This window comes from Leucoraja erinacea, chromosome 4 (assembly GCF_028641065.1).
Source record: "Leucoraja erinacea ecotype New England chromosome 4, Leri_hhj_1, whole genome shotgun sequence".
In the NCBI taxonomy this organism is placed as follows: domain Eukaryota; kingdom Metazoa; phylum Chordata; class Chondrichthyes; order Rajiformes; family Rajidae; genus Leucoraja; species Leucoraja erinaceus.
Window position 1 is genome coordinate 22225804 of NC_073380.1, and position 14335 is coordinate 22240138.

Consider the following 14335-nt stretch of genomic DNA (forward strand, 5'->3'; position numbering starts at 1 on the left):
CAGCAGAAGCTGAGTCACTCATGGCTTCGTTACTCACTAAATGAACTCAATGTGCTGCTGATCACTATTTCCATTTTTGGATAAAATATACACATTCCTTCCAATTTCACTTTAACAGAATTTTGCTTCACACGCGGCTGAACATTCACAAGGTGAAACAATGTTCATAGGATATGCAACTTAACCTGTGATCACAGTGCACAGTTGGCCTGGGAGAAAAAAATCAAACTAAACTTCTGAGTATCGATTAAAACATACTTTCACTTATTTATTTTAGAGCTTCTAGATATAAAAGAAAGAACCAACATTAATAATCACTGAGTGCACAGATCACCTTAAAGCGTTGCACAGCTGATAAATTACTTTTGAAGTGCACACTCTTGTGTGTGGAAACACATCGACACATCCGTGCACAGAATTAAAACAAATAATTTGCTGATGTTAGATGGACTTGAAACATCTGGTAGAAAAACTCCCATTACCTTCCTCAAATAGTCATAGGATCTATAAATATATATGCCTGTCAACATGCAAAAATGCATTGAGTTATGTTCTTATTTCTCATCTGTCAATGCAAAACTCCCAAAGTACTGTGCTGACCTTCAACTAAGGTCTTCAACTAAGGCTCTGGACAGACTTGGATCATGATTATCTGATTCAGAAGCTAAGATGCTATGCATTCATTGAAATGGGCAGTTGGAAAATTTCAGTTCATAATATCCAAATATGGATTTTTCCTGGGTTGTAAATTCGCTAGTTTTAATCTAGTTTTAGAGATACAGCAGGGAAACTGGCGTTTTGGCCATCGAGTCCATGCCAACCTGTCATCACACATACACTAGTTCTTTCCTACATACACGAGAGACAATTTACAGAAGGCAATTAACCTACAAATTTGCTGTCATTGGAGTGTGGGAGGAAAGTACATATTGTCACAGGAGAATGTACAAACTCTGTACAGACAGCACCCATAGTCAGGATCGAATCAGGGTTTCTGTTGCTGTACGGCAGCATTTCTACCATTGCACAGCAATATCACTTTTATGAAGATGTAATACATTCTATTTGTAGTGCCGATATAGGAATTTATAATGCAAATACATACAATTGATTTTAGTTATGCAGTCCATCTCCCAGAAAGAAAGAAATACAATGTTGTCTTACGGCCTTATGGATAGATTTTCCATATGCTCATGACTTTATGCATTGTAAATAGTGGAAAGCCCTTATAAGTTTGGGGGTCAGGTTTGGATAATCTGACTTGCTTGTATGACCATGGAAATTGTGTGGTTGATGCAGTCTAGTTTCTAGTCAATAATAACCCACAGAATATTGACAGTAGGGTCTTAGCAATGGGAATGCCATTAAATGTCAAGGATAGCCCTCTGAGACACAATCATTGCCAGGCGCTTTGAAGGCACGAATGTTACTTGCCACTTATCAGCCAATGCCTTGTGGTTGTCTAAATTTTTCTGTGTGAAGGCATGGGCTACTTCATTTACTGAGGAATTGCAAATGAAATTGTGCAATCATCAGTCAACATGCACACTTCTAACTTTCTGATGGAAAGAAGGTAATTAATGAAGCAGCTTAAGATGGCTGAGCCTGAATCCAAGAGTGATGTCCGGGGTTGTAATGATAAACAATCACAACTACTATCTTCCTTTGTACAATTTCAATTTGTTTTGTAATCCTTTGTATTATTCAAAGAATGGGAGTGTTTTCACTTTGATGTTCACTGGCCAGTTTTACCACAATACCATGACTCTATCAAAAGTCAAGATAAGAGCGGCACAGTGGTGCAGTGGTAGTGTTGCAGCCTTACATCACCAGAGACATGGGTTTGATTCTCACTATGGGTGCTGTCTGTACGGAGTCAAACATTCTCCTGTGACTGTGTGGATTTTTTCCGGGTGCTCCGGTTTCCGCACACATTCCAAAGACGTCCAGATGTATAGGTTAATTGGCTTCTGTAAATTGTCCCTGGGTGTAGGATAGAACTAGTTTATGGGTGTTTGTTGGCCAGCGTGAATTTGGTGGGCCAAAGGATCTGTTTCCATGCTGAATTTCTAAACTAAACTAAAATAGTCGATATATGTTTGCCACGGTACTACCTTAAGATATATGATGGTATACATGATGGTATACTACAAAGTATATGATGGTTACATTGATGGACACGTTGACTATTCATGTAGGGCAAGTCGTTGATCACATTGGAATTTTGTGTTTAAATTGAAGATTGCTCTCTGATATATCCCCCTTCAAATATGTCTTAATTGCCCCTGCACATACATTTGATCTCTCCACTCCTGCAAACTGTTGCCTTATTAAAAAAAAATGCATTCCCTCTTCAATGTCATTGATCAATTGTGGCCCATTTTGGTACAACTCCATGGTTGAAGCATCTCAAACATGTTCTCGTCTTTGTTGTCAGCTCTGATGCACCCAAATCAAAGTCATAAACAGCACCCACTTAAACCTTAATTGTGATGTCCAATCCCCTCTCATCCATTTAGAACTGTCTGCAATCTTTAACACTGACCTCCTCCCCCAAATACCTTGCCTCCTTTACCAAAATTAAGTAGAATGCTTGTGTTTTTTTTCTCCCAATCACTGCGAAAAAAAATAATTGTCTCACCACATCATAAATTCTTTCATCCCCTTTTCTGGTGTCTCAGACTGAAACAAACCATCTTGTTAAAGTCAAGAACTGTGGATGGTGTAAATCAGAAATAAAAGGAGAATATGCTGGAAACACTCAGCACTCAGGAAGTATCTTTGGAAACAGTTATCACTTAAAGTCCAGATCCCTTTATCAGGTTTGAACTGTTAACCATATTCCTTTCTGAAGATACTGCCTGATTTGCTGAGTATTTTATTTTTATTTTATCCTGGCATTCTATCTGATCCCAGGGTGAACTTCCAAGCTTCCATTTGCTCTGTCATTAACACAATTAACTACTCATCCATAACGCTAGCTATCTCCAAACCCTACTTCACACCATCTGTTAATAAAAATTTAAGTGCATGTGTCCTGTCCAAACACAACTGTTCCAAAGCTCGCCCACTCAAAATCTGTCTGAACCCTAGCCTCCAGGAAGTGCGTTGTATTACTTTGAAGAAATGAACCCATCTTAAATTTAAACTAAGTATTCCACACAGACTTCACTCCACCATCGTTTAGACTTCGCACAATCTATTTCTACTTATTTAAGACCCGCATTAAAACCTAGTTATTTCACCTACCTCATTTTGAAAATAGTGTCATCGAGTAGTCATACAGCACAGAAACAAGCCCTTTTTGCCCAACTCACCCATGTTAGGCAAGATGCCCCATCCAAAAAGTCCCATATTCCTCTAAATGTTTCCAGTCCAAATATATTTTAAGGGTTTTTAAATAAACACATCAGCAAATAAGCAAATAAAATAAGTTCCTTCAGTACTTGCAAATTTAATACTAAACAAGCATTCCTAAACAAAGTACAGAATCTCACCCTCTTTGAAAAAGGTCCACATTGTAGAATTTGTGCAGCTCAACTGAGAACTCAACAGTTGCTTGTACCTCAGACATGATCTATCCAGCGCATCACCTGGAAACAAAGAAACCAATGAACAATTAAAGTAACCAATGAATAATACCAAATTGCATCAGTGATTCAAAGTTCAGCGATTCAAAGTTCAAAGTGTGCATTAAAAAATGATTAAGGTATTCCTAACTTCATCAGGATGTTGCACGGAATGGCAGTCTGTAGTTATAGGAGAGATTGGATGTTGAGTTTATTCTCACTGAAACATAAGGTGCTAAAGGATGACCTTATAGAGGTTTATAAAATTATAAAAAGGCATAGAAAGGATAGATAGTCCAAATCTTTTTTCTGAGGACAGGGTGTTTAGAGCTGGAGGGCAAGTTTGAAGGCGAGAGGGGAGTATATTACAGGAGATTCAAGGGAGCGGTTTCACCACACAGAGGATGGTAAACATGAGTGGTCACAAAGGTGGTAGAGACAGAATCCATTACATTTAAAAGTCATTTGGATATGTACTTGGATAGGAAACGTTTGGAGAGATATGGCCAAATGCGGTGAAATGAGATTAGCATAGATAGGACACAAGGTTAGCATGGATGAGGTAGGCGGTAAGAGAAAGGTTCTATGCAGTATGATTCTATGATCACCCACTCCTTTTTTATTGGTCATTGTGTGTATCTGTTTTTGTTTCTTTGTAACACGCCACTGTGCTTCCTTTCTTTTGCCATCCAACTTCCATTGATTGAATTGGGTACACAGTCAAGCCATCGATTTTAAATAAATTAGGCTAAGTTAAACAGCTTTTTTTCATCCCCTTTGAAGCCACAATGCGTTCACTGTATAGTTCTTTACAAATGAGTAACCTTTCATATTCTAGAACTAGCAACTGGGTATGCTTGGCCATTGAAGATGGCCAATGATACATTATCAGGTCCATGCGCCTGATACGGAACAAATTGTATTACATTACGCACATGAATAGTTCTGTGAATCTAAGTTGAACCACATTAAGAGTCCGCTAAAGTTAATACTCATTTTCTGAAATATAGTGCCGAAAATCAAAATTTGATTTAACCAAACATTGCACAACTGAAACAAAGAAAATGCTGAGAAAATTCACCAGGTCAGACAGCACTTGTGGAAAGAAAAAGTCTGTTTCTCTTTTCATGGATGCATGACTGGCTGTGATTTTCCTTTATTTTCTGTTGTTTCAGATTTTCAACATCTGCAGTGGGGTTTTTTTCAACATTTAAGTAATCTGGGACATAAAAAAAATCCACAATTGCTTAAATCAATACTAATAGCAACTTGCAAGATGTTGTTCACAAAAAGTATACGGTCTTCCCCTTTTTACTTCCACATTATCATGTTTTCCGTATTCTTTTCAGAAAAGAATGACTGCGTATTTTGTATAAACATAAGCGGAACAATCTGAATGTCCAAGGAATGTTATACTCACTGCATCATTATGGATACTGCTCAGAGCTAAAGGAGCTATTAACCATATAACAATTACAGCATGAAAACAGGCCATATCGACCCTTCTAGTCCGTGCCGAACACATAATCTCCCCTAGTCCCATATACCTGCGCTCAGACCATAACCCTCCATTCCCTTCCCATCCATATAACTATCCAAATTATAGTTAAATGATAAAAACGAACCTGCCTCCACCACCTTCACTGGAAGCTCATTCTACACAGCTACCACTCTCTGAGTAAAGAAGTTCCGCCTCATGTTACCCCTAAATTTAAGTCCCTTAATTCTCATGTCATGTCCCCTTGTTTGAATCTTCCCTACTCTAATTAGGCGACCAAAATTGTACACCATACTCCAGAATTGGCCTCACCAATGCCTTGTACAATTTTAATATTACATCCCAACTTCTATACTCAATGCTCTGATTTATAAAGGCCAGCACACCAAAAGCTTTCTTTACCACCCTATCTACATGAGATTCCACTTTCAGGGAACTGTGCAGTTATTCCCAGATCCCTCTGTTCACCTACATTCTTCAATTCCCTACCATTTACCATGTACGTCCTATTTTGATTTGTCCTGCCAAGATGTAGCACCTCACACTTATCAGCATTAAACTCCATCTGCCATCTTTCAGCCCACTCTTCCAACTGGCATAAATCTCTCTGTAGACTTTGAAACTCTACTTCATTACCCGCAACCCCACCTATCTTAGTATCATCTGCATACTTACTAATCCAATTTACCACACCATCATCCAGATCATTGATGTACATGACAAACAACAGTGGACCCAACACAGATCCCTGTGGCACCCCACTCGTCACTGGCCTCCAACCTGACAAACAACCATCCACCATTACTCTCTGGCATCTCCCATTCAGCCACTGTTGAATCCATCTTGCTACTCCACCATTAATACCCAACCAACCTTCTTAACCAACCTTCCATGAGGAACCTTGTCAAAGGCCTTACTGAAGTCCATATACACAACATCCACTGCTTTACCCTCATCAATTTCCCAAGTAACATCTTCAAAAAATTAAAGAAGATTAGTTAAACATGACCTTCCAGGCACAAATCCATGTTGACTGTTCCTAATCAGACCCTGTTTATCCAGATGCTTATATATATTATCTCTAAGTAGTCTTTCCATTAATTTGCCCACAACTGACGTCAAACTAACAGGTCTATAATTGCTAGGTTTACTCTTAGACCCCTTTTTAAACAATGGAACAACATGCGCAGTACGCCAATCCTCCGGCACTATTCCCGTTTCTAAAGGCATTTGAAAAGTGAACCAAAATGTCACACGCGTGAGCAGATGGCATCACATACATAACAATATTATTGTTAAAAATTAATCTTATTCATTGCTATTTTCCTACCTACAGAACAATAATGCATGTCTGCTAAAGATATGAACATTCTAAAAAATGTTAAATTCAGTTTGTAAGATAAAACTGAGTTATGAACAAAATGCTTCCGTGTGAGATCACACATGTGACCAGTCATATTTGACCTCTGACCCTAAACAAATATAGTCAGCATAACGTTAAATTTTCACGATAAACTTAAAAAAAAAGAATGATATGTACAGCACAAAACAATATACCTGTAATGCTTTCAGAATTAGACGAGTATGCCACAATTTTTCTTCTTTTTTTTTGTCACACACGTGACTAAGAATGGGCCTAAAGTTTTCTCTGCCTACTTTGAGACAAATAGAAACAAGGACATTTTTTTTTTCCATTTATTAATTTATGTGGGACCTTGTCAAAAGCCTTCTGGAAGTCCAGATACACCACATCCACTGGTTCTCCCCTATCCACGCTACTAGTTACTAGTAACCTCCGTTTAAATCACTCAAATCAATTTGCTCATCTCTGAATGTCCCTCTGCAACTTCATTTGATTCAACCATATTGATGGTGTCACACGTAGAGCAGGGCTGATAAAGTCAACACATTTCTTCCCTGAAAGATAGTTCAGGGAAGGCGGCAGTGGGGCCTCGGCAGCAACAAGAGCCTTGGCGGCGATGGCGCCTCGTGATCGACCCATATGGGTGATCCAGAAATTGTTGGTGATATTAATTTCAAGGATTTAGAAGTTTTCAACTGTCTCTACTTCGGCACCGTCAATTCAAATTGGGGTAGATGTTCCACATCGCTTCCTGAAGTCGATTACTATCTCCTTTGTCTTGCTGACATTGCGAGAAATATTGGTGTCTCGACACCTAGACACGAGGTTCTCAATCTCCTTCCTGTATATGTCTCATCATTATTCAATATTCATCCAACAGTGGTGGTGTCATCTGCAAATTTGAAAATTGAATTGGGTTTGTCATGCGTGTACAAGGAGTAATGAAGGGGGATAAGAACGCATCCTTGCTGATCCCCGGTAATGAGGATTATTGCAGAAGATGATTTGTCCCCCTATCCTCACTGATTGCGGTCTGTTGCTCAGGAAGTCGATGATCCAGTTGCAAAGATGAATGCTGACATCAAGTCCAGAGAGTTTGGTCCATATCTTTTCTGGTCCAATTATTTTACTGATGATCTACATTAAAATAACCACCTTTCTAAAAAGAAACGATGAACAAAAAAAAAAATGCGGGATTATTGGGTGAAATGGGGAGGGAGAGGGAGAACACAGTGCAGAGAAAGCCACTGAACTGTGAACAAGAGAAAAGCCACGCAAGCATATTGTACTGCATAATCACTCACTTATTCAATAAAGTATCTGAGAAAATGTGGACAGGAAAAAAGGTACATAACTTTAATTAACTAATTGAAGTATAATGTTAGTAGGGTTTTAATTGATCACCGATGATGTTGGTCTCAGCACAATCTTGCAGAATAAGCTTACAATGCACTACTTCGCTATAGCATGAAATTCATATTCAACAAATGTTATAAAATAGATTATCGCTTTGGGAGCACATCAATTCATTTTCTTAAAAGCAACCATGAACATGAAAGCTCTTAAATTTGCAGGTACACTATACATTTAATATGTCTAGAGGGTGCTGACACACCAAAGCAGCAACTATTCCAAGACACAAAATGTTGGAGTAAATCAGTGGGACAGGCAGCATCTCTGGAGCGAAGGAATGGGTCACGTATCGGGTTGAGACCCTTGTTCAGACTGATGTCATGGGATTGGGCGGGAGATAGAATGTAGTCAGAGACAGTAAGATTGGTGGGAGAACTGGGAAGGGGGAGGGGATGGAGAGAGAGGGAAAGCAAGGGCTATTTGAAGTTAGGGAAGTCAATGTTCATACCGCTAGGGTGTAAATTACCCAATCAAAATAGGTGCTGTTCCTCCAATTTGCTCTGGGCCTCACTCTGAGAATGGTGGACGCCCAGGACGGAAAGGTCAGATTGGAAATGGGAGGGGGAGTTAAAGTGCTGAGCAACCGGAAGATCAGGTAGGTTAAGGCGGAACGAGCGGAGGTGTTCAGCGAAACGATCGCTGGGCCTGCGCTTGGTCTCGCTGGTGTCGAGGAGTTAATACCTGGAAGAGCGGATACAGTAGATGTGGTTGGAGGAGGTGCAAGTGAGCCTCTGCCTCACCTGAAAAGACTGTTGGTGTCCTTGGCTGGAGTTGAGGGGGGAGGTAAATGGACATGTGTTGCATCTCCTGCGGTTGCAGGGGGAAGTACCTGGGGAGGGGTGGTTTGGGTGGGAAGGGACGAGTTGACAGAGGGAACGGTCTCTGCGGAAAGCGGAAAGGGATGGAGATGGGAAGATGTGGCCAGTAGTGGGATATTGTTGGAGGTGGCAAAAATGTTGGAGGATTATATGCTGTATGCGATGGTTAATGGGGTAGAAGGTGAGGGCAAGGGGGACTCTGTCCTTGTTGCGAATGGGGGGAGGGGGAGCAAGAGCAGAGGGGTTGTCGAGGAGACCCTGGAGAGAGCCTCATCTATAATTCTGTAGAATCGAGGGAAGGTCATGAGAATATCAGGAGAATAAAAATGGGTGCTTGGTGATTGGTATGATCCCTATAGGCCAAAACACCTATATTTAGATGACATGACTCTCTATGGCCTTTTGCCTCAAGCAGTCTATGATGGCTGACCCTCAATGGCAAGACCAGCCATCATAGTGTAAACCAGTAATATATATCCGAGTGTTTAAGTTTGCTGCAGCCCCAAGTGCTCGAATGAGGATGAACCCACTCTCAGGTGTGAGACGTATTGCACCGAATAAGTGTTATTATCTAGTTTTCCTTCTCGAGCAATGGAACCATGCAGCCTAATAAAGTAGACACAAAATGATGGAGTAACTCAGCGGGACAGGCAGCATTTCTGGAGAGAAGAAATGGGTGACATTTCGGGTTGAGACCCTGCTTCAGGCTGTTCTCAGACCCCCGCTGAGTTACTCCAGCATTTTGTGTCAACCTTTGATTTAAACCAGCATCTGCAGTTCTTTAAAGAGGGGGTGCAGGGAGGTATTATTTGAAAATGGAGAATTAAATTTTAATAACATTTGGCTGTAAGCTACCCAAGTGAAGTTTGAGGTGGTGTTCCTCCAGTTTGCGTGTCGGCTCGCTCTGTCAATTGAGGAATCCCAGAACAGAAAGGTCATATGTGAATGGGAATGGTTAGCAATCAGAAGATCCAGCAGGCCTTGGCGGACGGAGTGCTAGTGTTCGGCAAAATAATTACCTTGTCTATATTTGGTCTCGCCGATGTAAAGGAAACCACATCAAGAGCAACAGATGGGCTGGGATTGAACTACTAGAAAGAAGATGGTAAGATATTGATACTTTTTCCCCCATTGCGTGCCGCAGCCAACTGCAACGCAGGCCACTGCAATATTGTGGTCAACAGTCAGAAGGTACTTCATACTGCAATTCTCTGCTTACAGATTTTTAAATAATTATCTTTCATGAAGCTGTCTTGCTTTGAGTAAATAACAAAAAAGATTAAATCATTTAATTAAGCAGCATTTAATTTTGCTATTCCAGCTGCTGCAGAGATTTTATATCAAGATAATTGAAAATGTTCAGAAATAAAGCTCACTCATTCACAGAAAAAGCACTGTACAGCATGTACATGACTTGATCATCTACCTTACCAATGGGATTTAAGAAAGTGCTTTCTTTTGTTAAATTTCCACAACTCTTCTTCTCAAGTCATTGACTCATGCTACCGTACATTTGGAATATCATGGACAATTTTGGGACCTATATCCAAGGAAGGATGTGCTGGTTTTGGAGAGGGTCTAGAGGAGATTTACAAGAATGATCCTTGGGCTAATGAATGAGGAGTGTTCAAACATTTTGGGCCAGGACACACTGGAGTTTAAAACAGTAGGGGGAGGAACTCATTGAAATCTACCAGATAACGAAAAGTCAAGATAGTGATCTTTTGTGTGATGGATTTAAGAGTAAAGTGCATTTCTGGAACCTGGTGTTGGTCATGTGTACAACATGGCATGCCCATCAAAACCAAATGACTGCAATTGGGTTCCTAATGCCAGCAACAATGGTCTGCGTGAAAACACTGACACATCTTAGTTATCCCGCTGATGAATTTGAAGGATTTTGTGGAGATTGAACAGATACCGACCCTCCATTGCTTTGACATGCCGGCAGAGAGTAGAATGTGTCTTAGAAAGAAGATGGGTCATTGCAGCCTGATGCACATGAAGTCCACCATCAATGTCTGCCATTTGCCTTAATTGAGAGGAATGTTCAAGCTATGAAAAACAGTCCATATTTTCCAAGGTCTCATCATAGACCTCAATTGCCATTGGAAATTGTTGCACAGCAGGGCAGATTAGTAGAGGACCTTTGTTTAGAGGTTGTCAAGTATAACATTAATGTATTTGTATGCTCAGTGAATTAGTTGACAAAGACCTTTAGGTTTGACGCACTGCAGCTCAATGGTTCAGCTTTGGATTAATTAACGTAAACATTTTAAATTCTGGAACCACAGTGAACAGCAGATGCTGGTATATGAAGGAAAAAAAAATAGAATGCTGCTAGAGAAACTCAGCGAGTCAGGCATCACCTGTGGAGGAGTCAGTCATGCAGCGTAGAAACAGGCCTTTCAGCCCAACTTGCCCATGCCCACCAACATAACCCATCTACACTAGTTCCACAGGCCTGCTTTGGCCCATATCCCTCAAAACTTACCCTATCCATGTACCTGTCAGAATGGCTGACCAAAATGCCTCACTTTTCTGTATTAAATTCCATTAACCATACCTAGAATGAAGGGGGCCTTGAGAATGAATGGTGGCCTTGCTGTTTGAAATTCCATTTCAAACAGCATGGCCACCAAATTCAAGTGCAGTTTCTTACCACTTCAAGCAGGGTGCAAGGCCACCAAATTCAAGTGCAGTTTCATACCATTTCAGTTTCATAACATTTCAAGCAGGGTGCAAGGCCACTAAAGGCAGCGAGTCATGACCCTCCTCCATCTTGCAGAGACTGAGCCACACTTCTGGGTTTTATAGTACCTCCCCCTCCCACCAGAGGGGCGTGGCCTTCATGGCATGATTGACAGGAGAGAGAATCTTAACATTTTTTAAACACTATTAACTCCTTTATTTTTCATCGATGGGGAAAATCCTCGGCACCTGAGGAGCAGAGGGGGACTCTGAGTCAGATGGTCAAAAATCACAGCCGTACATGGTAGCGTTTTTTTCTAAAATAAATATAAAATGCAAACAGGAAGTGGTCAAGATTATAAGATTTTATAAGGTTACACTTTTAATTATATAGAACGCAAGGCAACTTTAATTAGGCAAGGCAACTTTAATTAGGCAACACAGCATTAGCATTTCCAAACCAAAGGCAACACAGCTTTAGCATTTCCAAACCAAAAGCAACACAGCTTTAGCATTTCCAAACCAAAGGCAACACAGCTTTAGCATTTCCAAACGATATTTTCAAACCACATTAAGGCCACTAACAGGTCAGTAAAACCACTCACAGTTTAGTAGACATGTGTTCAGTGTTATTCACAACTCAGACTGAGAGACGTGACCCTTTCGCTCCCCCATCTTGCAGAGACCTACTGAGGCACTCAATACTTCCGGGGTTTATAGTCCCTCCGGAAGTGGCGTGGCCTTCAGGAGAGAATCTCAACATTTTGTAAACACTAATAACTCTTTTATTTTCCATCGATGGGAAAAATCCTCTTGTCCTGCGCAGCAGAGGGGGACTCTGAGTAAGATGGCCAAAATCACAGCCGTAAGTGGCAGCATTTTTACTAAAATCAATATACAGAACAACAGGAAGTGGTCAAGATCAACTTTTAGTAATTATAGATAACATTTAAAAAAATGTTTAGAGGGATATGGGCCAAAGCAAGCAAGTGGGATTTGTGTAGATGGGCATCTTGGTCAGCCTGGGCAAACAGGGCCCAATGCCCTTTTTCCATACTGTATGACTATAAAAGGGTGACCTTTCGAGAGTTTAGAGTTTCCTTTATTGTCATTCAAACAATTATAGTTTGAACAAAATTGCGTACCTTGCAGTCATGACAGAAAAAAACCCAACAGAACACACAATGAACACAGTTTAACACAAACATCCATCAAAGTGAATCTCCAGGCACCTCCTCACAGTGATGGAAGGCAAAAAGTCTTAAAGTCTTATCTCTCTTCCTTGCTTGTTCTCCCGCTGCATTGAGGCGATCCAGGCTTTCAATGTTGGGACTCCCGCCGGGTGATGGTAATTTCCGCGGCCGAATCCAAACTCCGCAAACGGGCCGATTCAAACTCCGCGATCCGGGGCGGACGAAGCTGCCACCCTCCAGTCCAGTGGTCGAAGTTGTTGTTGTGGAAGCTCCCGAGAATCGGTCACCAACCTGAGACCTGCGAGCTCCCGATGTTACCGTCCACAGGGCCCACAGCCGAAGCCTCCGAAGTCGGGTCACAGCCACAGCGCCATTACAGCCTCAGAAGTCAGCCAGCTCCGTGATGGTGAGTCCACAGGCTCTGCCACTGGAGCCTCAAGGTCGATTCTAGTTGGAGGCTGGCAACTCCACGATATAAGGCCTCTGCGCTGACGGAGACGGAGATACGACAAGGAAAAGGTTGCATCCCCGTTGAAGGAAGAGATTAAAAAAAGTTTCCCCAACCCCCCCCACCCACACACATACATAACAAAAAATAAACTAAAACATACATCTAACAAGACAAAAGAAAACAAAAAAGGAAAAGACAGACGGACTGCAGGCGCTACCACTTCCGGAATGGATGTGAGAGGTAAATTGAGAGGTAAAAAGAATACAATACTGTCAGGAAAGATGGCAAAACCATATTCAACAATACATTTTGGAATATTAAAACATCTGAAGGAAGGGAAAAGAAAAATCAAAAAGCTATTAAGAACAGTGAAATTAATTGGATAGTTCTTAAAGATAAAAGGCCCTAATGGCATTCTTCTGTGCTTTATCAAACTGTGATCTATGATTCTCCAATTTTATTGATGTACATACATCTGGTGAGATTTCCCCTTCAGTTTGCTTCTGTTTTCATTATCCTCCTGGGAGATGAGCTTTAATTAACAAGTCTTTACCACCCTCGCTCAGACAGCATGGTTGTCACAACCTAGCTCACATCACATTTTCTCTCCATCTCTTCCCAGTCTCTTAAAACATGCCCGTTTCTATTCTTCTCAGCTCTTGATTAAAGGTCAATTAACCAGACTTCTCCCTACACTGATGCTGCTTAGCCTGCAAATAATTTCCAGTATTTCCTCTTTTCATATTGGCTTCTAAATAGTTCAAATATGTTTGTTGTCATCAGGCTTCTGAACGGCCTTCCATAAACTTGGGTACAGTCCAAATCTCCTCGACCTCATTGCAGACATTTGTCTTTGGCTAAGAACTATTTGTACACTGTATATTTTCCTTCGTTTTATCTTATTTTATTTATTTATAGATTGATACTTTATTATCACATGTGAACGGTCACAGTGAAATTCTTTGTTTTGCATACCATACACTAGGTATCAAGGCACACAAAGAGTTGCATTGCATAGGGTGCCGACAAAGCTACAAAGTATTCATTACAGTATTTAATTGTCCCTTTATGTTGTCTCTCCCCCCCCCCCACCCCACCCCACCCCACCCATGCTTGGTTTCTGTTCTCTCGGGTGCACAAAAAAAAAAGTCATACTTAAGTTTGACTTGATTGTATTTATCTGATTTGAGGCAAAAGAAAACTTGTTGCTATACACATGACAATAATAAACTCAAACCTACTCAACCTTAAAAGGTTATTTGAAAAATGAGCAAAATGCCAGAGTAAATAAGAAATACGACAATAGAGAAAAGAGCATGTATCCAAGCTAGCTTGTTTT

General features: G+C 40.7%; 1 protein-coding gene across 2 annotated transcripts in view; it reads right to left on the reverse strand.

Moving 5' to 3' along the window:
- The window catches only part of LOC129696206 (protein FAM135B-like), a 408722-nt gene that overhangs the window by 295185 nt on the left and 99202 nt on the right, over positions 1–14335 (reverse strand). Inside the window, exon 2 of one of the 2 annotated variants that reach the window (XM_055633862.1) lies at positions 3498–3593. In XM_055633862.1, the coding sequence (XP_055489837.1) occupies positions 3498–3574 (77 nt within the window). In that variant the 5' untranslated portion in view covers positions 3575–3593. Of the gene's footprint in view, positions 1–3497; positions 5109–14335 lie in introns of those variants that run through there. The other variant, XM_055633863.1, reaches the window with a different exon arrangement.